The 26217-nt window shown below is 40.2% G+C and overlaps 2 protein-coding genes and 2 long non-coding RNA genes across 16 annotated transcripts in view; 2 read left to right on the top strand and 2 right to left on the bottom strand.

Moving 5' to 3' along the window:
* LOC111243015 (uncharacterized) overlaps positions 1-18388 on the top strand; it is a 59296-nt gene extending 40908 nt beyond the window's left edge. For 10 of the 12 annotated variants that reach the window (XR_015319116.1, XR_015319114.1, XR_015319109.1 and 7 more), the window contains one exon: positions 7143-18388. This is a non-coding gene — a long non-coding RNA (uncharacterized LOC111243015). Of the gene's footprint in view, positions 1-6141; positions 6308-7142 lie in introns of those variants that run through there. The other 2 variants (XR_015319111.1, XR_015319117.1) reach the window with 2 other exon arrangements.
* Positions 1-23582, bottom strand: part of raw (NDT-like domain-containing protein raw) — a 70781-nt gene extending 47199 nt beyond the window's left edge. The window contains exon 1 of one of the 2 annotated variants that reach the window (XM_022788006.2): positions 23303-23582. In XM_022788006.2, the coding sequence (XP_022643741.1) occupies positions 23303-23337 (35 nt within the window). In that variant the 5' untranslated portion in view covers positions 23338-23582. The remainder of the gene's footprint in view (positions 1-23302) is intronic. The other variant, XM_022788007.2, reaches the window with a different exon arrangement.
* On the bottom strand, positions 20-6097 carry LOC111243016 (uncharacterized). Its single transcript, XR_002670262.2, has 6 exons — positions 5712-6097; positions 5179-5295; positions 1791-3800; positions 899-1564; positions 425-499; positions 20-119 (listed from the first exon to the last, which is right to left on the bottom strand). It is a non-coding gene; the product is annotated as an uncharacterized LOC111243016 (long non-coding RNA).
* A 521-nt stretch (positions 23583-24103) lies between the features above and the next one.
* On the top strand, positions 24104-25935 carry mRpS21 (mitochondrial ribosomal protein S21). The gene is made up of 2 exons (XM_086977393.1): positions 24104-24354; positions 25587-25935. The coding sequence occupies exons 1-2, from the start codon at positions 24267-24269 to the stop codon at positions 25760-25762; spliced, it is 264 nt and encodes an 87-aa protein (XP_086833519.1). The 5' UTR covers positions 24104-24266; the 3' UTR covers positions 25763-25935.
* The last annotated feature ends 282 nt before the right edge of the window (positions 25936-26217 follow it).

Below are 26217 nucleotides of genomic sequence, written 5' to 3' on the forward strand. Positions count from 1 at the left end.
CCAATTCGTAAGGCGACCATTATTACCACGACGTTTCCGCAGTAATGCTGGGTTACAATGTAGTACCAACGAAATGGCGCGGGACAATAATTGCAGTAGGACAGTTTTTACAATCAGATCTGTAAGAATAAAAATCGACCCAAGAAATAATAGTGGGTATCCTGGAATAATAAAAAACTAAGTGGAACATTTACGAAGGCTTTTTACATGTACATATTAGTCGATCGTCAAGGTGTCGAAACTTTTTTGTTGTAAGAAATAGGATGCGTCCCTTTAAAAATGAGGACATAACAAGGGGGAAGGCGTAATCCAATGATTAGTTCATGAATGATTCATAATTCGACAGCTAAAATTTACATTTTTACCCTATCAGATTAGGTAAAATGCATTGCCGGACCACAAAAGCTTAAATACAGTCACTTACACGTAGATTGCTGGTTAGCTACGCAAAAGGAGCTAGGACTTCTCTCCCGCATCTGTTGTCATCAGAGTAGATCTACTGAAAAGGTCAACACGTTATGATCAATAGAACGCTCGGTCAACAGAACAGTCATAAGAAATCCGGTATTCGATGCCTCCTGTTATCCGACACGTTAAATCAGATCTTGTTCCGGTCCAACAACTATGCTGGTTTGTCTGTATATTGTGAACAGGGATTCTAGCAAATCTTTTCAGGCGAGCCTTTGATTAATAGCGGGTAAGCTTCAATAAACTTTTAGAGGACACTGGCTAGCTAATTCTTCAGCCTAACGCCAACATGTATCCAATCGGTTAAAATAATGGCATATAGGTCACTTGATATTTCAGGCTTTTTCTGGTGCTAGCATAACTATACTGCCTGACTCGTCGTCTGATATATCTAATCTATTGGACGACAGAAAAGCACATGAGAACTCACGTGGAATACTGCACAATCAATGCCATAAGCGTGTTTCACTTGTATCCTCATAGCAACTTATGCTGAAAGTACCCTGTCATTCACCTTTACTATATACTTGCGCTTGGTTCACTTCCGCGGTGCTTTCTTCGGTTGCTACGGTAAATGCTCGTATGGATATTCTGTCCACTAATATCTACCGGCTTGAATAATTGAAGCGCTAGCGGCTTGCGCCATAGTGAGACCGGTCACTTGTAGCTCCGTTCCTGATCTAGTTAGTGTTACTTTTGCGCTTCAAACGAAGTAGCTTATACTTGGATAACTGCTTCGTTCGCCATTGCTAATGTCGGCCAGCGATCGGTACTTTGTCTATCAGCTACTATGTTACACTACTGTGACGGACACCACAACCATGGCAACATTCCCTCCAGAATTAAGAGCACATCAATGAGGTCAGTTACATTCGTCAAAAAATCCGAAGCCATGAAGTGCTACGTTCAAAGGCGGCTTCTGCCAGACAACGTCCTCTTGCTGCGAACTGGCTGTTTGTGGCGTCAAGACGTCGGTGTCCGGCGAAAAAATCGTAGCGTCAGATGTCCCACCCGGAGGATATTTCGGCGCTAGCGAGCGAGCGAGCGAGCGAACGAACGAACGAACGAACGAACACCCTCCTTGACTATCGAAATGCTGCAAGCTCAATCAGAGATCGTCCAGCCGCTTTTCAGATATGTATGTAGTCGCCAGTCAACAACGGCAGAAGCAACGGCAGCAACCATATGTTGCAGTAGAAGACGAAGTGCGTACTAAAGTTTATTGAAGTTTCCGAAGAGATTAACTGGTCATTTATTCTATAAAGTATAAACGTCCACATTTCAAATTCTAGGTGAAAGCCTACTAGTCTATAACGTCTTACCTCCAAAAAAAAGCGAAAAGCGGCCAGCTAACAAAAAGCCATTGGCTTCCCAGTTCGACATCACAGTTCAAACCGTGCTGCACGCGCTGACATTTGGTAGCAAACTTCAGTCGCTTCCATAATTTACATAACTTACGAATGTGAAAATATAAACCCTCTGCTATTCTAACCGTCTAGATGCCCTTTCGTCAGGCCGGCACGAGACAGGCAACAGCAAAAACCCACATCGTTTTCCTCATGCAACCGGGAACTTAATGAGTCCTGAATTTTCGAATGTTTGACCTGGTTATCTTTGACATAATCGCTACCTTCCGCAACTATTTGTTCCGAACGCCTGTATCTCTTGCTCGTGCCGACGACCATAACAATGTCTCTGATACTGTTTACTATTACTTTTAGATTCATTCAAAGTTTGCATACTTTGTACTGAGAAGTTTTAAAGGATGTCTGCTACATTATCGGTTTTTCTCACAAATTTTAAGAATGAAGAATTTGAAAAAATCCACGGGAAATCCTTCAAACATTGAAAGTCGTTGATTGTTTTAACACGTTTTATGTAATGTAGACTTACAGAAAGAAATATATATTGATCAAATATCGCATGGAAGCTGTTGTATGGAAAATAACTCAGACATAGCAAAACTTAAAAATGAAAATATACATTGTAGGGCAGTGAGGTAGATTATGTCCTTACAGATTGGACCGCCTTTCAAGTACATACTAAATAACAACTGTAGTTTCTTAATGTGCTTATTTTTTTTCTGCTAGAAAAGTTTGCGCGCGAACACGTTCAAGCTAGACGTTGATTTCCTTATAGAATATTCTACTATACTAATCTCCCATGTACGTACAAAAGTACGATGAATATTTCTTCACCGGGACATGCTAATTAGCAATTGTTCTCCTTTTGTTTCTCGGCCCCACGAAAGCAATAAGATCCATTATAAAATAAATAAACACCATTATTATGCTACTACGCCCTTTACAACTGATTCAAGAACGCAGACCGATACATTGACACCCTTCTATTACTGGTAGTACTAATCCATTTACTATAGTTTATATGGAAGCTTCCTATTTAATGAGGTTGACACGATCCTTTAAAAGCTTCTGTATTTGCACGAGTGGACGAGTCGATACATATCCATAATCACAATAACAACGGCTATGGGGCGGGCGCGTAATTCTCTATGGCGCGCTATATGCCCCTTATGATCTTGCAATTGTTCAGACGAATTTACTCCAATAACAGAATGAAAAATGTTACGATTCGTATGGTGCTTTCAGTGTTCAAGTCTCCTCTACTGTTTCGCATTGCTAGAAGAAGAAGAAGAAGAAGAAGCCCTTCTTAGCAAAGCGAGACTCCACGTCAATATGCCCTAACGATCGTGAAGCGTCCACTCGCATCACTTTCAGCATGTTTACAAGCTGGCTCCTGCAAGCATCTTGAGAGCTGGCCATGTCTATTGAAATATAGTCAGCACGGCGTGTGTTTTAGTGTCCGCGTGTCAATCGACAAAATAACTATGGTCGGTGCGGAGAAGGTTGGTCGATTTGATACGATCCATCGTTTTCGTTGGAGGAGCAACGACAGCGCGGAGATCGGAAGCCTACGACAGCGTTATGTCGGCACATCGATGATGATGTTGTTGTTGTTGTTGTTGCCTTTGTGATGACATCGAAAACAATGTCACTTTTCTTCTCTCCGCGTTTCAGTTCGACGCGCCCGTAGCGACTCCTATATAGTGCTCAATACGTTACGGCCGCACAGACTACTTAGTTAGTCAAAGATGACAGAGATGGCGCGACAGCGGCAGCCCTAACGGCTACCAACTAGGCCCAATTGCCAACGGCCGAAACCGTTCGTCGGCTCGATGGGTTTGCATCATGTTGACAATGTCTGTGAGAGTACGTGTCGTTTGTTATTTGTCCACGATGTGATCACATGACATGTCAAAGGGGAACGTCACGGGGATGCCTAATCGACGCGGCATAATGGCGTGGGGTGGACTAAGGATAATGCAGTAAAGGCGGTCGAGTTAGAGCGAGACAAAGGATTTAACGCCTACTAGTTTATTTTCTATTGAATTTCCAAGGCCAAAGTTATTATTCAATCCAATTACACCAAATATTTGTCTATAGAGCCGACGTAACATAATTATTCCATCGATCGGCTACCCTTGAGAGCGGAGCCGAGGAATTGTTATATGGCAATATATATATATACGCGTGTAAAGTTTGGCCGTTGTTTTAACTTATTTCCAAAATTATTTTTCTAAATCTGCATACTCAACAAATGTACATTCTGAGGGAAGTTGACCATGGAACCGATAATTGAAAAACAGTAAAATCGTTTGCCGCACGTCGATGGATGTTGCTAAGGGCACTATTGAAATCTATCTATCTGAGGGTAACTTAATATCGAAGCTATTAGGGACTACAGCTCAAAAAGCAGTTAGAAATAAACGTGACTGTGTATAGACGCTGCGATAACTAGTGGATTGCATCTGGTGATCGAATCTTGTCAAGCTATAAATATTACTCGATCCCGATTTAAACAGAACGTATTGCATGTATCATCAATGTAAACCAATATGTTAAACCGTAAAATGGGAATGCCTGTTTACTGCTTACATTTTACGATAAATTGCAAGTTTTGCAAAACTTGCACTTGTACTCTGTGAATCAGTCTAATACTTTTTTCATAGTTTTCCAGTTCGAGAAATGTTTTCTATCCTTAAGACTGGCTATGATCCCGCGATGGAAATAACTTAGTACAACAACGTATATTTTGCGTATAGCGACGTTAACTCTAGATGTCTACTTTCTTCTTCTCCCTTCTTTCGTCACTTGAGTAACATTTGGATTTGCCCTGGTCATAGGATTTGCATAGTCACCAACTGCTTGAGACGGAGCTTTTTTTAAACATTCATATTACGCACTACTATAGCATGAAGTTTAGTCGATGGAAGTTCTTACCCATCTTTCTATATTTTTCCAATTAGCCTCCAGACATGCTGTCGTTTCCCGTTAAAAAAAGAACTTTCATTTTTCAAAAATTCTCACTATTCTCTGAATTGCTCATCATCATCATCATCGCAAATCTGTGTGCGTTTTGCCTGTGAAAGGACGTGTATATACTACCCACATATTTATCAGCAAAAAACACTGGAATACAAAGTGGCAATAAATGAATACGCGAGCTGCCATTGTTACAGCATGCTTTGCGTGCAAATACAGAAACTTTTTTTTTTTCTCGCATCTTTTAATGGACCGTTCCTTTGTTTTTTGATAAAATTCTTGTACTAGCTGCCAATTAGAGGATGTCGAGACCTAGAAAAGGGAATGGAATTGTCCTCACAAGAATTAATGCGACCTAAGCACTAACCGTTGGGTATGCCTGGAATGGTCGTAGGGCCAAGGCTTGTTGGAGTTTTCGGAGGTCCTTTTTATTATAAGGTTCTCCGTGGCCTTCCGTCTAGGTAGGTCGCCCACGCGGTAGACACTGTCGACAAGTGACCCCTATTAAAATTAGTACTACTCTTCAGACTACGCCAAAGAAGACCCAAACACATACCACCTCGTTGCTCTCATAAATAGGAAGACATCTAATCAGATGTTTCATACTTGATATTCATATTTGATTTGGGACGTAACACATCCTCTAATGTATACACAGCATCAAATTCGGCCATTCGTTGGGATCGTTTATTGTTATGGGAGCACACAGGACAATGCTGGACCATTTCTCTCGGTCAACCGCTCTGTAAATACTCCTCTCTTAAAAACTCGGTTTGTTTAATGAAAAAAAAAACCTATATAGTGATACTTGGCATTCGTTGTCGCACTTGTGAAATACCTAAATAATCATAAATAGACTAACGAATTACGGTGCAGACGAGACCAGGTTGGCTGTTTTACCGGCAGGAGTCAGCAGGTACTTTCGCGTGACCGTTTGTAGCTTGTGGGCGTGTTCACGTCCGTTTCCCGTACGCTGATGCTGTCGCTGGTACCTATTGTCAGCAGGTAGACAAGCGTTGAAGTTTTGGTCGTAAAACGGCTGGTAAAGGTTTTCTTTTAAGGAGAGCCACCGCCGAAAAAGTGCTAGATCTATACACAAGCTATGTCAAGACAAAGTAACTTTCCAAATCACTGCCTGCACAATTCGTCGGTGAATGCGGCTCATCTTTTACATTGAACGTCACGTCACAATAACATACGTATAATTGGCTTCAATAGGTCGCCCAACGAAACCTTTTCCCTTTTTGCTTTTTCTCCTATTTGCCTATAATGGCTCGAAGAATAATCTTTATCAAAGCTAGCGTATTGTTGTAAAAAACGACTCACAAGCAAGACAAATGGCGATACAATGGAGAGTTGTATGTAGGTTTCCGCTCACAGCGTTCGTTATTCTATTCGGTTCGATAGCTCGATCCTTTCTATAGCTGTTGATCTAAAACGAGCCCGGATAACGATATATGCCTGTTTCAATAGATTGAATTTTTAAAACCTCGTCGGTAAGTTCTGCTACGTCATATTACATCACAAATTAGGCCAGATACAAAACGACGTCTGATCTTAGGCCAATATCAGGTTTGAACTGAAAAATGAGAGGCAAGCCAGCATAACGACACGTACATTAATATTCTTTGTCCGCCATCGGCTACAATAGAACAGCAATGGCTACACTATAATAATAGTAGTAGTAATCACAAGCGTGGCAAAATGAAAAAAAAATAGATAGTGATGCATTGATTTATTACGCTCGAGTACTCGATTGGCGAAGTTGCAGAATTAATATTCTTTGTCCGCCATCGTCGGCGTCGGATAACGCAATTGACTGCTGCTGCTGCTGTTGGTAGCTATTTCAGCCAGCCAGCCAACTAAAATGAAAAAATAATAGAAAAAAAAAAGAAAAATTACAAAATAGATGGAAGGGGAAATGCTTGAGGCTTATGGCAATGATAGTCTGTCACAGCGGGTTAACTCACTGAAGAGCAAAGTATCACCAAGAGCATTAAAGACAGAACGGATCTGATTTCACTCTCTTCTTAGGCCCTATGTAGATTCACTGGTATTTTTCTCCATGCAAACAAGAAGATGATTCTTTTATAGGGGTTTCCATGTGCTGTCTGTATTTGGACACGTGGACGCAAGATCGTGTTGCCTTGAGGTTGTCGTTAGCGCTACGGGTTACTGCTAGTCTTGCATGTCAGAACTGTGGTAACAAATGAGAACTTTGCTGATAGAACGAATACTATTATGCGGCATTGACATCCACCAGAATCAGAGCTAAGTTAAGAACGAGTTGTATAGACCTTAACCGCTTTCAACTTTGCGATTATTTTTCAGGTAGAAAACGAAAGGATAGAACAGAACAGTTGGATTGAAACCGATTATAGTTCGGTATCCGTGATGCTAGTCGACGCACAGTACAATGTTTCTGCAAAAAACCGATACGAGGAAAGGGCACTGACATAACGTTACGTTGAGAAGTCACGCTGTCTTCATCAAAACGCAACTCTGAAGTGAATGATATCCTCACGGCCTGGTACTATGCGCTGGCTTCGATAAAACAGCCTCTAGTAAACTTTATCTGTTGGTAAGCATGTCTGCATCTATACATTGCGTTCGCTTCTGCACCCATTATCATGTACGGGCCACTCTGACTGATGCCTATCGAAATGGTTTTGGCTATCTCTGTGTCAACACACAAACTACACATCATTGTGTGCAATTTGATTTCGAAGTTTCCGTGATAATGCAGCGGGCTGCATGTTTGCCTACTTAACTTAAGGACCCACTTCATTTCGGAGCGAACCGTTCGAAGCAAGGCCGGACGGATCAAGTACCCGACGTAAAACTCTAGAAACATTGAATTTAATCCGATCTATAGCACCGTAATTTTTACAAATACCGCCTGTAGCCTACTTTTTATGACTGCGCTTTAAATGGCGTTGCCTATTGTAGACAGTCGGTAAATTGATCCTGCAATTTTCGTAACGTTTCCTCGAAACGAGTTATTGCACAGGACGCATATCATTCATTGACAAATCTGCAATATAGCTCTGTAAGCGTAAAATAAGATGAAAGGATAAACTGAAAAGTAAGTTTATTGGCCTATAAAAGTTTATGTCAAGCTAATTTAAACACCTAAACCTAACGTTGATAGCCATGAATGACCTAGACTGAACTAACACACCCTAGTTGGTCATGTGAAGACTGAACTTTGCTAGTCTTTGGAAAAAAATCTAATATATCTACCGATCTAATATAATTTAGTACTATACTTCTACTACTAAGCGAACGTTTATAGATGTGTTTCACCTATTAGTGTATATAAAAATGTCTGGGATAATTCTGTGTTTTATCGTATATCGGCTATAAAATATTCCGATGACGAAAGCATAATTGTTCGCGCTGCTAAACTTGCAGCTGGACCGCAAAAACGGTCAGCCATTATTTACTCTAATACACAAACGATTGAGCGTCTTTGAAGAGCCGCAATTTAGGATCAATTTTTTTTGCCGTTAACTATTTAAGGCGCCTCAGATTTCGCGAGCTAGTTTATGAGCATCGAGATGAAAGCACTAACGTATACAGCCTGGTATACAAGTGCAAAGTAAGTTTCACATAAGTTCAATTCTGTATACAAGTTCAAGAAAGGGAAGAATGCAATTTTATGACTGATTTATTAATAACCTTCGGTAAAAAAAGCTTCCAAGAAGACCGATGGACTAACCACCAGCGTAATTATCAGAGGCTGATAATATATTCTGCATAGTCTATAATACTTTAAACGTGAAACAGTTCTGTCTCATTGGCCCGATTGTCGTTTCACGGTGTTTGTACGAAGATCTCTATTGAGGGATCGATTTTAGTTCTGCGGTAAATGATAGTCAATCCCAATTTTTCTAACAACGAGTCGAAGCTATCTTGCATACTTTGCTATCACAGTCGTGTGGTAAGGTTCTAGTCACTATCTGAACTTCCGTTCGCGCGGACAGAATGTCCTCCTCTAGCATAACAACGAACTAATATAGTAAATTGCCCGTCATAAATTTATTTGACCACCCCCTTTTCAGGAAAACTACAACAAACGAGTCAGCGTGGCTCGCTATGATATTCATTTATTCGGTGGCTGTTGCTTAAAAGTAAAACAACGAAGACAAATTGTTCAATATTTCTAGTTAGATACCAAGTTTGAGACGCTTGCAATCGCTACTAGAGCCGGCGACGGGCATTTTGATGAACTAAAGTACACGAGACGCTTTCCTCATCCGATTAATTGGGCTATTTCAAATATTCGTCGTAAACAATGACTATTGTATGTTGTCTCAAGTCTTCAAGACAAAAGGCCGTAGAAAATTCGGCCTCTCTCTAATCGCTATTTATCCAGGCTTCCTTTTACGATATCTTAGGATTAAAGGCGCCCCATCGAGGTACCAACTAATTGTATCAATGCTCATAGACGTTTCAGTTTATCCTGGTGCGTAACGACAATCAAGACTGTGCTATTTGACTCATTAAAGAAAAATACTCCAGCTCAATAAATGCCACATAAAGGAATAGTTTATTTCTACAAGTAAGATAAGAGTATCTCATAAAGCAATATAACTTTCGCAATCATCTCGTATTGACTCAGCTTCGGAACATGGGTTTCAGTAAACACTTTTCGGTTACGTCATGGGTACAACAGAAGTGGCAGAATATTAGGCTCGCTAAGAACGTATCGCGGCAGATTCGAGTTTATCGAGCTATTCAGCAGCAGACGCAGTTAGCGCTGTTCGTCAAGAAAGACCTGCACGCCAATAGATGTTAATCTACCCTAGAAAAATTATTACTATCATCATAGCTAACTGTCATTGCGGTCCGGACTTCTTATTCGTCTGCTACTGCTGCCGCCTGTAAACGAGAACGCCGCCAATTCGCTCCCACGATGTGTGTCTTACAGAAAATATTAATTATAGCAATACCATATTGTCACTCTTGAATCTATACATCCATTAAAATACTAACTTCTAGTGGCATATTAAAACGATTGCCAATACTAACCACTCCCGATACGGAGTGCCAAAAACGTACGAATCGCACGGTTCCGCCAGATACGTCAATAGCTGATCAAGTAAAACTTTCGAGACTGAAGCTTTTAAGCTGTAGAAGACAACCAAGCCACAATGGCCGACTACTTGACCTGCGACGCTTGTAATGACCCCGACTCTTTTTTTCGTAAATCTAGCCTTTGTGCGGATAGGCGATGAGGCCTACTCGACGTTCGGCTATTTTTGTACGGCCTTACGATGTCGGGCGAGCTTCAAATCACGACATGTATTATTTATAGCTAACAAAATCAACAAACTCCTTTGCATAAGAAATAATTCTTATCTATTGAATAACCAACGCTCCCTTAGTGCAGTTCGAAATATAGCGATATAAGCAAGTGCCTGCCTATAGACTGTAGGGCAATAGCCACTCGTAATACTAATACTCTGAGGTTAGAATGACAATGCCTCGCGCCTGCTGAAGCAATACGTTTACAGTATTTAGCCAATCGTCCATGTACCAAAAACGTAGTTCTCAATTGCTGTTTTTGCCGACTGAACTTTGTTAGTTACCTATAGAACACAGTGCTCCAAACATGCCAGTGTCGATTTTCGTCTCTCAAGTATTTTAATTATCGAATTGGTAACAATATATCTACTGATAATTCAGTCTCGGTAAACACGCTCGTATCACCAACAATCGTCAATCAGGTATCGTTTTGGATTCACGAATTGTGTCCGGTACCTGCCTCACTAGGGCAAAGTGCGGAAATGATGGAGGTTTAAGCTGTAGAAAAACCCGCAATTTTCGATATTATGGCGAGCTGTTTCCCTCACATTTCGGTATAAGCCATAAGTCATCCATAGAGCCTCACCGCATGGCCTGTTGGGTAATTAAGCATTTATTAAATCGACGTGTAAGCGGCTTCTTTTCATGCCAAGTCGAGTTCATCCATTGACGAAACAGAGCAAGTAACACAAGCTTGCCGCCTTTCCTGTTTATCAGCTGTTTATCTATCCTGACGCAAAGCTGCTTAAGCCCACACAGGTAATATTTTTGAGCCTATAAGCCAACCAGTTGGAAAGCTCAAAAAATAACCTTCGAGAGACAGAACACTCTAACCAATTTGAAGAACTGAGGTCCATTCCAAATTTGGACCGATCACTAACGAAAATGAACGGTGTCTTTTTGGTAGAAATAATGTGACCTATTCGAAATGTATATACGTGCCTGTTACTGGTACATTGGCACGACAGGACCAGTCCTACTTTACCTTTCGCTAAAATACTCCAAGGTTTGGCAAGGAAGCTCGTCAGTACGCCCCAACCACCGGATTTCTTTGTTGCCTTTAAAGCTTCTCGTTGGCTTTCTGCCAGCTCGACAAGGCTTCTTTCTATTCGTACGACATCTATTATTAAACTATTGCATTTCTAGTAGTGCCCGTATTATCTCCATCCGCTTCGCGAGATAAGCTACGCACGACTACGAAACTGTCCTCACTATATTAGCACACGGCCGAAATCCAAAACTTCAACGAATTCTACTTTCGGATCAAACCAGAGCCGAACGACAACTATACATCATTTTCATTAAATTTCTGAACACTTTGTCCTATCTAAGAATCCTATTCTTTTTGATGACGGTAGTCATCAAGTTTTTCAGATACCAAACACAGGTTTTAATTAAATCTTCGTAAGGTTTTGGGGCGTCTGGCAATATGGCGCCACAATTGGAAGCCTATCTCGGTCGTCGTCTAATAGCCGAGCTGGCTATACATTAGTATGTGGTTGTAACTGTCGATTGCGTTGCTGATCGCGGTTCGTTTACCTCGGCACTTCGTAGGTCGATCGCCATTACCACATAAAGAACTATAGTTGGTCACCGCAGTGCCGCTTGAGTAACACCACGGTATTGTATACCAGGAGTTATTAAATAGATGTATATATATATAAACTAAGTTCGTACACTATTGACAGATACCTTGGGTCCAATAGCAGAACCACCGATACGGTAGTCATTAAGTAAGCACTAAACCAGAAACAGAACGAAGCAAAATCTCACTGTCTACCTAAATGGGAATGTTACTGAACTTCGCTGAATCAACAGGTTGCTGCTGACAAATACGTCTATATATATATATATATATATATGTATCTATCTAAACGCTTATTACTGCCTACGGTATCGCGCGAGGTCTAACCGTTCGTGTTACACGTGCATTCTGATTGGTGATATTAGAAGCGATATTTTGTACTCTCATGACGAAGCGCGCTTAAGACACTGCTACAATACCAATAGGCGAGCATCGAGTAAACTAGAAGAGCCTCTCATTGTGTAGTTTTTGCTTGTCCGTACACGAAGGTGAATATATGGACACGAATCGCCCCGTAACGTAATGATAACAGATATGGAAGCGATCGGGGGGTCGATTCGTTTCGGTCAGAGATGACATCGCTAGGATAGTAACAGTCCTGGATTATCAACAATACTAATAGTTTGTTCTAGTTCTGCCCTTATGACCGCGGCGCATGGCACTTGGCTACTGTGGGGTACTGAAAATGATTATCTTTGAAGCCGTCTAACTTGGAATTTGTCACATATCCGCAGGTGCCAGCGGTAGTGACAGACTCGGGCTTCATTAACATATTTATAACGAGGGAGATTTTATTAGAAAAGAAAACCGAGATTAATTTTGGATAGATATCCTATAAATTAGTTAATAGAACTTAAACTTAAGAAATATACTTGATGTTCAGCATTAAAAATTACAGTTACATTAGATGTAAAAACATGTGCTAGCGTGATCTCTAGGATACCTCAGGTGACGAGTACTAGGATACTATACTAGGACTAGGATACGCATTATTTCAGTTCCGCAACGCCTCGTGTGACGCTGCAGGCTAAACAGGAGAAAAGATCCTTTTTGTTAGTGTAGGTCTATGTTACGTAACTGCTATTTACTCGTGCTGAAAGACGTGCGGCATTAATATTACGGATAGACGCGCGTATAATTTGCATCGCCTCAGCGATCACGTGCCGTAAAAACCACACTTGTTCACGTTGCCCTAAGTGTCAGCTGATCCTAATCGTTAATTATATTTATATGAATTAATTGGATGTAGCTATACGAGCTACGGACCCAAATTCGGCTCATATGTTCTGCTTACAATCGTAGCTCGTAGAGTGCTGTATCATGGAATTCAGCTTCAATTTTGGGAAGAACATAGAAATATATGATAATGTTTTCTACATGTGTTCCAAGATGATTGGGTTCCACTCATTCATTCGCCCGGCCGGAAAAGAGTACATATTATGCATTTTTTTTTTCGATTTTTTTCATATTCTTACAGCTTAAAATCAAAGCTTTTGTCGTTCTTACCGGTAATGTTTAGTTCTTAGGGGACGGCGTGTCTATAACGGTTGCTGCGTATTTCTCTGACTGGGTTGTCGTAGTGACTGTAGCTAACGGGCATACTGCCACGTCGCTCCCTACTTTAACGTTTACAAAAATTATTACCACATGTTAATAACTAGAAAAATAAAAAATCGAGAATTAAGGAAAGCAAGAAATTACTGTTAAGGCTAATAGCTTCTTGTAGCAGCCTAACCGTTTTCTAGGTCTGTTACGTAAATCCAGCAAGAGACACCCTGTTTACACTCCTAACGGGCACGAATCTTTGATGCTACACCAAAAAATAGGATAAATAGCTCCTAGTGCTAAATGATAGATATTAGTAATGTTGATTTTGGTAGAAGTGGCTCACTTTTACAAGAGACGCCAACGACTAGTGAAATCATTGTGTCCGGCTGATAGCGGCGCCATGTTCGTCGTACAAATGTACCGGCACACCAAAAGCTTTCTAATAAGAAGTACAACCTTTTTTCTCTAACCTTTGACTCTATCCTTTTTCCGACATTGTTAAATAACTAAAAAGGTTGAAATAGCTTTTTGGTCTTTGAGCAGAACTTTGTCGATGTCAGTCCAGGCTCCTATATCGATAATTTGAGTTAATTAAGGATCTTTCGTTTCGATCGTTCATCACTCCATCTGAGTTAGCACTTCTCGTCAATAAAGTCTAGAATCTTAGTAAATCTATTTAGCTATCTAGCCTAATGACCGACTACGACAGTGTCGCATAGTACCAGGGCTAGACGCGACGCTAGAAATTGACCTTATTAAAACTGTGCGTTCTTCTTTGCCGTGTTTCATCGGTGTCAAAACCATGCTGAACTCTACTTGGTAGAAGCTGTAATATATACCAAAGGACCTGTACTGTCTTATGCTGTAACGTGCGACGTTTTCTCGTACTCTATATGACACCATACTGCTATGACCTGAATGAACTGCGTATTCTGGCGAGTATCAGAATGGCAGAATGTTAAGTAATGCCTACCCTTAGGCTAGATTGCCAAGATGCACTCGTGACCCCACGACCCTGTAGTGGCAGTTGCCTTCATGAAACGATTGCCTTTAGGACGATCTCCGTAATAAACACTAGCATCACACGTGTTGTTGGAAACCTCGTCGCAACGAAGTATGGTACCGATAATGAGGAATAATTGTGTCCATTATTCCATTGCATAAACTAAACATATTCAAGTGATTATGTCTAATTAAGTTAGTCAGTAATGGAGAACTTATTATAGATTAATATACAATCTAATATCATTTGCCGTCATTGATATTACCCATTTCAGAGGTGATCAATTAGACCAGCACTATGGAACACCATTATATCCTCAGCTGTCTATACCCAACTGTTTGCCACTTTTATCCTGCCTCAATTTTCAGAGAAATAAAAGCTCCGCGAACTTACTGCCGATGTCTCCTAATCTTGACTACATATTATGATAACAACTAGGTTTTAAATAAGCGTATATGTGTAGAGCGTATGGTTTCGATGACCTTCTGCTAGCGAATTCGACCACCGGAAAGTAGACCCAACTATGACTGTCAAACGTAAGTCCTTGCAATCTACGGCGAACAGCACCCGAACGCGACTGCAGCACTGTACATTACTATAACTATGAGCGAATTTTTTTCATTTCAATCAATTTAAAAAAGCCAACAGTACGTTTCCCCAAACGGATTCATCGACAACCGTAGCAGAGAAAGATATGATGAGAAATCGTTTCCGTTGACAGTGAAGAGGCCACCGGTGTAGAAGCCGGTACTAACACACAACAACTCAAGGAAAAGAAGTAGCAGGAGTTCACCAATGTTGCGCTTCTATCGAAGTCCTCTTGTCTTGATTCTGTTTCTGCAGCTATCTAAAAGCCAGTTGCTAGCCCTAGAGCGGCCGGCAGAATTAACAACAGCAATTAGAACGACGACAGCGACGACAAAAACACCACACGTCGTCGTGCGTTAGTCTCGTTGTTGCTCTGGCAGACAACAACTCGTCTAGCCACCCAACGAGCCTGCGTGCGTTCTTGGCTGAACGTTTTTTTCGGCATATCGCACAGAAATCGCGCAGATACCTCTCATAGTTGTCGCGCAGTCGGTTGAGCTTCTATGTCGTTTGTTCCTTTAGCATCAGAGGCCCCCGTGGGCCGATTAGCTGCCTTTGCCATACATTCCTCCGTCACGTCATACAAACATACCAAGAGATACAGACAAACGCTCACAAACGAGCACACAGCCTTACACACGTTAAGATTAGCATAGAAGAACGGCGAACTGGCATAAACACACAGAGAAAAGATAACCCTGATGACAACGAGCTTTTGTCGTACTTGTAGTAGTGTGTCGGTCTACATAACAGTATTCGAAGCAGTGATACCTGCCAGCAAAGGCATATCTATGGGTGATAAGGAGGGCAAAAAAAAAGGTGAAAATACGCAGTGCCCGCAACAGTAAACAAACGACGACAGAAATGATTACGCTTAAAATGTCATAATGCTTACGGTGAGGAAGGTGAAACGAGATAGGCGACATTAAATACATTTATACCAGTTTATTAGAGTTGTGTTGAACCGATGGGAGTGAAACCTCCTTTTTGTTAATTTGGCAATGACGCTCATCGTTGCCCTCGATTTCCATCTCCTTCACAATGCTCTCCTCGATGTCGCAGTCTCTGAAGCGTTCAGAACTCTCATCGGCTTGTTCACAGATATATCTTTCCCCGAGATGAATGGTCCTTACCAGAAGTGTGACGGCAGCAGAATCGCGAAAGGGTTAACTAATCCAGAGCTAACTGTCATCGCCGTCGTTGTCGTTGTGAACCTATAGAGGACTCAGTATGCAGTAGTTATTAGAACGAACGAGAATTCATAACTTTTGCTATAGAACGACAAATTTGTGGTAACCCTTTCCAGCTAGGACGTTAGGTCGACATAAAGATCGATTGATGCTAGATTCAACTTGACTATATGACTTTTCGTACCAGCCTTGTAGAGAATGACCATTTGCTTCATGCCAAATCTTTTAGACTCTATGCGACCCATGTTACACAAAACGCATCAAATAATGAGTGAGCTATAGCTTTAAAAAGTTATTAGAATGACGAAAAGCATGCTTACAGATTATATTTACGGAGAAATTGGTAACACAGATATAGTAAATGTGTCTACTTTGGCTTATTTTCATGTTACCTGGCGGCGTATAATATTCCCAATCATCGCGTGAGAACTATCATGAGAGTTCCATGAAATAACGGCGGCAACAGCGATAGTAGATACTTATTTCTAACCCAAAGTCGGCACGTAGAGAAAATCCAGCGTCCTTCGGTAAATGGACGAGACACAAACAATATCGAGTCAGAAAAATGCCTTCAGTTTTCGGATTGGAACGTCTAGAGGAAATCGACGATCGCTTGCCGTCGAATCTTCATTCATCACGTTTGATTTAGGCAGAACAGAAAATTGTTCCGGATGTGACACCATAAATTAGCTCGTATCACTTTTTTATAGCTCTGATTATTTATTTAAGTTATAATTTTTCAGAAAATAGCGAATCAACGGATCTCCCGGCGTTTGCCTGAAATGCAAGCCGAATAGGCTTTCTGGTATGGCTCTTTCTACGTACTTCAAAACCGTCAATGGCTTCTTTTGATGAGTCGCACATATTAGCGATTTCAATTAGTTTACTCAGTGGCTAATTTACGCCGATGAAAGGGAACGATGCTGATTCGTTCGGAATATGAATGATTGAGCTGAAAAACAGCTATTAATATGACTGCTGATCGTGTGATAATAATTCTAATGAGCCGGAAATTTTTGGAGACATCAAAGGATCCGGAAGACATTTTCAAGTCAGGCAGACCCATAAAGTAGTAAAGTGTGAAGAAGGTTATAATAGACAAGTACTAGTAAAGTATAAGGAACTACCAAACAAAGTACCAATACCCCCAACTAACGACTCAGGCTTTCATGTTATAAAGGAACACCGATTTCTAAATTGAACAAATAGCGTACAACTCGAAGACCGTTATTCCCATTGACAAAATTGAAAAAATTTCAGAAAAACAAAGCAAATGTAGCGCCTTTTCAAATTTACTGCATCTAAGCATCTAACACTGTACCTGCGGTGGAAACCCTGTTCAACCCAAAGAAGATCAACAAGGTTACACCGACAAAAACACACGGATACGACGGAATGGACAAATTGCAGCCAAGCCAGGACAGAAACTTGACATAATCCTTCCTTCATGTCCTTTTTTGTTCGAGTGCTCATCAATTGTGTGGACTCCATTATGAAGTGCTATAATGAGTACATTTAATATGTGATATCTATGATGTTGTGCGGCACACAGACGGCCTCCAGTCATACGTAATGCTTGTTTTTATTAGCCTTGCTGTTTCAGTGCTTGTAGACGCATTGCAATCTATGTTTCTTTGCAGTCCTATATATACGCAACGCCTATACAACTAACCGCAATATATTTCTTATTTAAAAATTGTTTATACTTATAATACTATCTGGTTGTGTGTCAGTCGCTGTAAAGTTACACCAGCTGGCCTTTAGCCTGTCCCGGCTAAGACGAAGGCCTATTACAAGGTGTCGATTGACAGTAAGGAACGTTACAAGTTTTGTTTGCGCAAGCAAAACAAAAAAATGCGACCTTGTCCATCACAAACTTGATAGGAGTAATATGTAATATATCCTATTTCGCTAACAGTCGGCATCTCAAATGGCAGTTGCAGTAACATGGAGGGGTGCGCGATAGAGACGGATCCATACCCAGACGAATCGCCCTATGGTAAAAGAGCAACAAATAAAACTATGAAAAGCACATATCTGTATCGCGCCACAAACAAAAGTAGTGTTCACTGTAGAGCCTCATTTAGAAACACCATTGCGATTGGTCAAAGACCGCTTAATGACATTGCAAATGAACCACAATAAATAGCCTATATATGTAGACATCTGCTAACCAATCTAGGTGTTGATGCAGAAAAGTTATCTTGCAAACAGTTGCACTACTTTCTGGGTTAAAGAATACTAAATAGTACTTTTCAATTAGGACCCAGTAGCGATCACGCGGGCGAGACTGATCACCCTACGACAGAGCCACACGTTGCCGACTCGATTTGCACGAAATGCGAAAAACCTACGAAGGACGCGGCTACATTTCTCCCTGAAATATAACCGTTTTCTCCTCTTTCTATACTATGTATATTGAAGCCTACTAAAGGATTACAAAGTTTAGGCTGGGATCATTTCTCTCTGAAATTCACCATGAAATGCTATTTCTTAATTATGCCCGATTGCTTGCACATAGATATTCTGAACGATTTTTCTTCTGCGTAAATAGGCTTGACGTATGTGACGGTGACTCTACTGTTCTAAGCGTATTATTGACGTGACATAATGTTATTTTATCTCAGTGCTGTTGTTTTTTCCAGTTATGATTGATGGCATCGCAGACGATTATGTACGTGATGCTATTACATGACCTTCAATATGGGTAACCATTACGAAACGACCGACGATCGAGTCACTTGCCCCTATCATTGTCTAGCGTCTGTTTCGTCTCCTGAACTGAGTAACTAATCACTCTAATTAACAGACGAGTTAATGTAAATGTTTGTCACGGCTAGCATTTCTCTTATTTGTCAGTTTTCCTTAATGGTGAACAGCTGTCCGCAAGCTCTAAATTGCATATCATTATTTGGATACACAAACGTAGTGTACTGTGTTACTTTCTTCGAAAGATATGTTTGTTTCCATAGATAATATTCTCAGATTAGGTAAGTCATTTCTATTGAGACGACATTAAAGATCCAAACAGTATGGGATCATTCACAGAAAAAAATTATGCAAGCGGCGATTCCGCATCATGCCCCGAGGGCAACAGTTACGGGACACAAGCGTTAACCAACTGCGGTAAGGAAAGCTTAGTTTGACTCTATTTTTTACTGTAGTATGCTGTATGTGTGTTTTGCGCACATGAATTGCTTTCTTTAATAATTGCTCGTCCATCAAATGAAGAAAGAAAAGGAAAACGTCCAATAGATAAGTACAAGAAAATCGGATCTTGTTTAGTAATTTCCCGATGCGCTAATGAAATATATCCTTGCATCTGCATATTATTTGAAGCGATCTTTTCCACGTTATACATGTCATCCTGTTCTATATAATATTCAAGTTTACTGGTGTTGTACATAGCATGTCCACGAATTTTCTTAAAATCGTATATACAAATCTAAGCAATCGAACCTATAATAGTTACAGTATATACTATATTTTGAGATATTTTCGTTTTTAAATCGTAACCGTATAGAGGCCAGGTTTGCCGTTTGACTTTCGTGAGATTATTTGTCGCTTTTCATTCGTCTATCTACTTTGCCATTTCCCAATAGAGCTTGGCCTGACAGAGATATTTCTTACCTCTAATGTCACTTGTTTTATTGATCTAAAAATGTATATTTCGGTAACTAAAGGCTCATGTCCAGTATACCAGAAGCTGCACGGTCTGGCTTCTGCGTTATATTATGGTAAAACAGTTTTCGGCCACGCAAGCAGAAGGCAATAGGCTTTATACAGTCAATATCCTTTTAGCTTCCTATATAACAGTTGATTTACTTCCTAACAATATTTCGTTTGTAGTTGTATTTTTTGATAATCTGTCAGAATACTGCAGTTGTTGATCTCGGTCCCGAAGGTACATTTAATCCGCTTATTTTTTAGAGAAAGATTAAACCAAGATCGTTCTCTTAAATCCCGTCAGAGTCAAAAACTGCCGTTGCGCGTGTATTTCTCGTGGACTTACTATAAAGGTCGCTAAAAGAATAAACTTATTATAGTATTCTTCTTTCTATTCTAGCGCTTGTTAGAGGCCATCATATATCTGAGTACAAGAAAACCAAGACGTTGATTTTTCGTTCTTAAAACAGCTAATAAACGGTTCGCACTTTCACCGACAATAAATCAGAGTCAGCTTCAAGTGTGACTGTCATAAGAAGTTCTTGCTGTCCCTGCTTGGCCCATTTTGATGTGTACCAAGACGTCTAAGGAAAGAAGATGTGCGACCGAATGGTTTCGTTAGCAGTTGTTTTTTCGTTGGAAAATGTGTAGATTTATAGGCGTGTATAAGAACAAAAAATACTACATGGGTGCGAAACTTTACGATGATATTAACGATGTGTTCATGAAACAAAATATAGAGTAAACTGACTAGCGCTGATGCTCTAAACAATGCAGGCTTCGTCAGTCACGGTTACCCACGCCATTAACTTCGTAAGCATTTCCTCCAAATCATACTTTTTCCCGGCTCATCCAGTGTTTATCGACTGCGAATCCGCGCATGCGTATAAACACATCCCAATACTATACTACCGCTCGATCAACTCGATATAGTGGACTCAAAGATGCTGATAGTCTATAAGCTCACTGGCCATTAAGAATGACCTTGTGCTGCCATTTTTCCTCAACAGCATTATCCAGTCTGCAACTTAATCACTCGTACCGCGAACTAAATATATGTAGGTAATGAATAGAGCTAGCGAAACGATTCATGTTCCCAGCTTGCGGGTCAAATTCAGGTTGAATTTATAGAGATAGTAGATTCTGTATTTTAGATTTATAGAGATAATGAAAAGCTGAAACAGACAACAAGACGCACTGCTTAAAGGAAGAAACACAAAAAGAAATGAAAACTATAGAAGTGATATCATAATATTTATTTAGAACTCTCAAAAGGAACTATATAATGACTTAGTATAACAATGATCTATTACTATTAGCGTTAGTATTTTTAATAATTAAAGACACAAAGAACGAAATGTCTCCGAGATGGTGTTTAGCAGCGACGTTGTAAGACGACATGAGGTCTGAATTTAAAATTGAAGCGCAGACAAACTTCATCTGGTGCTGGTGCCTACCATTTTAACCACGACGTAAATACCGGACGCGACGCTAAAAACATTTATCCTAAAACCACTCACTTGTCAACTTGTAACAAACATACGTTAAGGTCAACAGCTTAAGAAATATGCGAAGCTGGCGATATTTCTAAGTGTCCTGGAGATGCCCAGCAGAACTACTTCGATACCATTCCTTGAAGTCTGGAGTATCTATATGACTCGTAACGTTTCATATTTTCATCAGAAACCGAATCACATATTGGTGCAATCACAATTCAGTATTTTATGACTGTCGTCCCGTTTGTGGTTTTGAGATCAAACGAATTTCGTGCTTAGGTTTTCACCTGCCAAAAAGTAAAGACTAACGTTCACTTACTACAAAAGTACAAACTTATAAAATACGCGCAATAGAAGGATAATTCTGCTATACAGCGTTTCATTTCGGTTGGTATCAGAGCAGAACCAGGCACTCGTAACGTCGACAAACCAGGTTTGACATCTCTATAGGGACATTAACTTTCCAAAATATCTTCTCATGCGAGCCCAGTGTTTATCCAAGGAATTTGAATCCCTTACTTTGAAGCGTCTGTTTTGGCACGCGATCAGCTAAAAACTAGATTAGGACGAAAATGTAGATAGTTTGATTTTACACCATCATCACACTCTACGAAACGGGAGCGTATGGCAATATTTGCAACTAGTGTAACCATTAAAGCTGCTTACTAGCGGCGGAAGCTGATGCCAAGACCTGAATGTCAAAAAATAGATCTACTTGCTCAAAGTTCAAAGTACGGCCCTCTCCTGTATTTGCGACCCAGAAACTGTAGGCCCCTGCCTCAGACGCCATTCACTCTGTCGTAAAGTGCAAGCTACATTTTTTACGTATGAACGTATTTCAACCCGAAAGGTTACAATCAAATATAATCACGCTTACAATACAAATAAATGCCCTGTTACACAGTGCCCTGTAAAACAGTGGCAAGCGACCGACAACGGGAACTCCTCTTAACTACATGGGCGAATCGTTTGTTCGTAGGTTACTAAAGGCGTAATTGCTACGAATATCTAGATAATTGACATGTGCTATTTATACTCAAGGAACGTGTGAGTTCGACATTGATCTAAATTCGAAATTATCGGGAACGCCATGTGCTTAGCTACATATCGTACGTACGAGTAGAACAAGCAGTAGTAACTATTTGTTTCGTTCTTTTTAATGATTTTTGTCATATTTTGTGTTTCACTATTAAGTTTGCAACTTTAATTAAAACACTTCAGCCAAATTTCGCAACATAATGCTAACATGATTTACGCTGATTTAATCATATGTGACCATTTAGGTGGACTATTTCTCTCAAGCGTTTCAAGTTTCAGTTGCACTAATGACCAGCTGTCAACGGTTTTCGAAATTTGGGCGGTTGACTGGACTCCATTACAGAACCAAAGTATAAGCGTCTAGGCAGAAGTCTGCATACTTAAGCCATGAGTCAACGATGAATGACAGGTTCCAAATGTAGAATTTTGCCTTGCCAGTCCATGGTTTGTACTCGATTAGTTTAACGGTTCGATACTGAACTATATTAATAGTAGCTATCGACTTTATCCCGCTTAACTTCACCCTGAATTAAAAGTAATTATAATTAGCTATTTTCAACATAAGTTAAGGGTTGTAACTACTTATTGTCAAGAGTATGTTCCTAAGTAAACAAGTAATCAATCATTACTAATATTATACTTTCGGATATGATTGTAGATTTCATCTATAGGCAGTCTATACCTGATAAGCTTCTTTCTTTCCCTTTTCAGTTGGCAGCCAACTACAACAGACAAGAACCGAATCGAAATGTTTTAACCAAATAAATGCGAGCTGTCTGCTTCACCGCTATCGTTCCGCGTTCTGCACTCGTTTCTAAAGCAAAAACTTGAAATATTCTCACGAACGTGCGCTAGATTTGCTCGCTCTTTAGACCTTTTGATCGAACTATTTAATACAATATATTTTATCGGTAGCTTGTGTTTGTGCCATATCTTTGCCTACCGCCTATTTACATCGAAACTGTACACAGGTATGCGCTTGTTTCTATGTGTAGGCGCCGCGCGGATTCAGCGGAAACGTGATAGAACATTTTCTTAAACTCAGACTCAGTCAGTTTGAGACTCACCCATAGTTGATAGACAGCTTTGAGATCTGGTCCATGGGCTGCCACACAAAACAGATGTGCACCAAATACACTGCAATAATATGTTATTACCTGGGCCTGCCTCAGCGCCAGCACCACTCCGCTGGGCGGCAGTGGGCACCGAGCACTGGCCCAGACCATATGGGCATAGCTCAGTCAAGACGCTATGGCTGCCTCTCGCGAGACCCATCCGAGCCCGGAACCGAGAAGAGAAAGGGAGTAAGCCAGTCCGGTACAACGGAGAGTTGCATCCCCCCGTCTTGCCGAAACTACAACCAGACTCTGGCAATGCTCTGTGATTTCCCTCATTCAGCCGCGGCGGCGAGGCTGCCTAGACGACTTGATGGTGCATCTGCGGACCCACCCTATATATGGAGAAAAATAAAAAGAATAGCGCAAAAACTAGAGACCTTAACTGTTTATGCACTACATGAGATTTGTCTATCTAGATGTGTTCAGTAATAGTACCAACTGGATATATATCAACATCCTTATTGGCATATTTTGTGCTTATTGGCCCATTGTACTCAATGTTGTACAAGTGACTGCTGTGAACTTCTATGTATGGGGTGAAATAGTTTATTGCCTTTGAAATCTCTTATCATGAGCTTTTCAGTCATTATCGGACTCAGTGCAATAATTCTTATCTTGTATAGGCTTCTTTGAGTCATGCTTCAAGTTTATCCACTTCGTAACATATACGTTAGAGCGATTTGTCCCTGTTCGGACTTTGCCGCCACGCGCTAAACGCTGATAGTGTGCGCGATCTTCGTTACAGTCGGTATTTAGCCCTGCTAGAGAAATGTAAACAAAGCGTTCCGAAAATCACCAGCGGCCGCCGGAAATTCAATCGTTTACAGGATTTGCCGTTGTGTAGCCAAAAGAAAAGTTAAAACTTTAGATATTATTAACCAAGTCACAGCAACTAGATAACTGTGTATATAAAATGAGACATAAGTTATTTGTTGGTCGCACTGTGCTTGTCCAAAACGGACAGGTCGACAAAGCGTTCCGGCTTCTTAACAGAATTCTCGGTGAGGCAACGACTTTTCGAATCAAAATAGTAGTCCAGCTGTGGTTTTCTATTACTAAATTACTAGAGATATTGCACACAACCTATAGGCAAGTATCTGGACACGTTTAGCCTCAATCCGATATTGTGCATGTTTCAACGGGTGCTTTGTACTACATCAACAGAAGTCAATATGGTGTGTTTGTATTTGGGGTCAACACAAACAAAATAATTAAAACCTTACATGTGTCTGCCACAGTCAGCCCTTCACAGACATCGTCGCTGTGTAATGTATTATGATATATAGAAGTAATAGTAAAAACATATTACGCCACTATACGTCATCTATATCATGCGCCGTCTTGGCGGGGCTACGCTAGTGTGAAGTTGTTCGTGGCTTTTTTGTTCAATAAGGCGCAACGCACCCAGCTAACGGCGTTGGGCTGTCAGCGCGCATCAGAATAACTATTCAGATTCTACCAAAAGCAGCTGTAATAATAGGGGTTGTATAAAAAAGTAATTGTTATCATACCCCCACCTTTGAAATTTTTTAACTTTATAATATTTTTAATATTTTAATTTTATTCTGGTCGTCAGTATGTTCTGCGACAGTTAATCTAGCTTAAGCGACTTAATCGTACAGTCTTTCTAGAAATTCAAATGCTATCATCATAATTCATAAATTAAAGGTTAAACTGAACGATTAAATCACTATATGATTTCACTTTATGAATCACGGCGAAAATGTGTAGTTCTGACTGAATCTGGCTAACAAATATCATCGGTTGTAACATAATTTAATTGTTTTATTTAATCTGCAACGATTTTCGAATCTACCAATTTTCTGTTTAATTACAAAGTTTCCCTGTAGATTCAAATTTGCACAGGAGGCATCCGTTAGAACTGCGAAATCCTTGCGCAGATCCTAATCTTTAATACTACTTGTGCCCTATGTGGAGATCCACATTGACAGTCAATTATCATTTACTCAAAGTCTGTGTTAGATAAAAACAATACAGGATAATGCATACAATACAGGATACATATCGTTGAGGATGTGGTATTTGTAAGTTCTCGCACTAACTCATCATTTTTTTTTTACTATTTTTTATATGCATTAGGTAAAGAATTTAAAATAAAAAACAAAACACTCTTGTACCACCCTTTGATTACATTTCAAATAACAGTTTCGTTAAGATGACCGGTATTATAATGTGACCCTACGCTTTTGTATTCTGGCGCACGACTTTACAGGAATGGAAGGTATTTTTGATCAATATAGACGTAATCGTTTCTATGAGAAGCCCACCCAAAAGCGACGGCGCATCAACTACGAAATTTGCAAGGCTATCTACGAAGAGGATATGTCCCGCAGAATTCAATTCACCCTACGAAAAAATAGACATGAGCCTTGGTTAGGAAACCACTGACCGTTTCTTGTCATAGGGGGAGTCAACCATAGATATGTTTAAATTCAGAGATGTTAGATACCGTATAATATTATTATTAAATAAAGTAGAAATGAACTAAATGTCAAATAAAGTACGCTGGCCGGATAGTATGAAGTAGAGCCGGTCAGTTTTTAAAGTTACATTTGATACAATGGTGTCTTCTCTGGTACGTTTTTTTCGTCTTTTGCAAATTTTAGCTTGGTAAACTTTTATTGCATGTTACTAACGACGATTCGAACAATTAGTTATAGCGGCATAACGGCAGCAGCTGCCAGAGCTAATTTAAAAGCAAAGTAAGAGACAGCAATTTAATCATTTTCTACGCCAATGAATAGTGCTCCGGAATCATACAACTTTATTCATTTGTTACGAACGTTATTTCCCGTTATCCTCGTTCTAATAATATTCGGAACTTTTTTTGTGACACTTTCTCA

Source organism: Varroa destructor, unplaced genomic scaffold (assembly GCF_002443255.2).
Source record: "Varroa destructor unplaced genomic scaffold, Vdes_3.0 BEIS01000001.1, whole genome shotgun sequence".
In the NCBI taxonomy this organism is placed as follows: domain Eukaryota; kingdom Metazoa; phylum Arthropoda; class Arachnida; order Mesostigmata; family Varroidae; genus Varroa; species Varroa destructor.

Coding starts and splice junctions, on each gene's coding strand:
- mRpS21 (XM_086977393.1), top strand. CDS start 24,267: ATGAGACATAAGTTATTTGTTGGTCGCACTGTGCTTGTCCAAAACGGA. Junction 24,355..25,586: donor GCTTCTTAACAGAATTCTCG/GTGAGGCAACGA, acceptor ACGACTTTACAG/GAATGGAAGGTATTTTTGAT.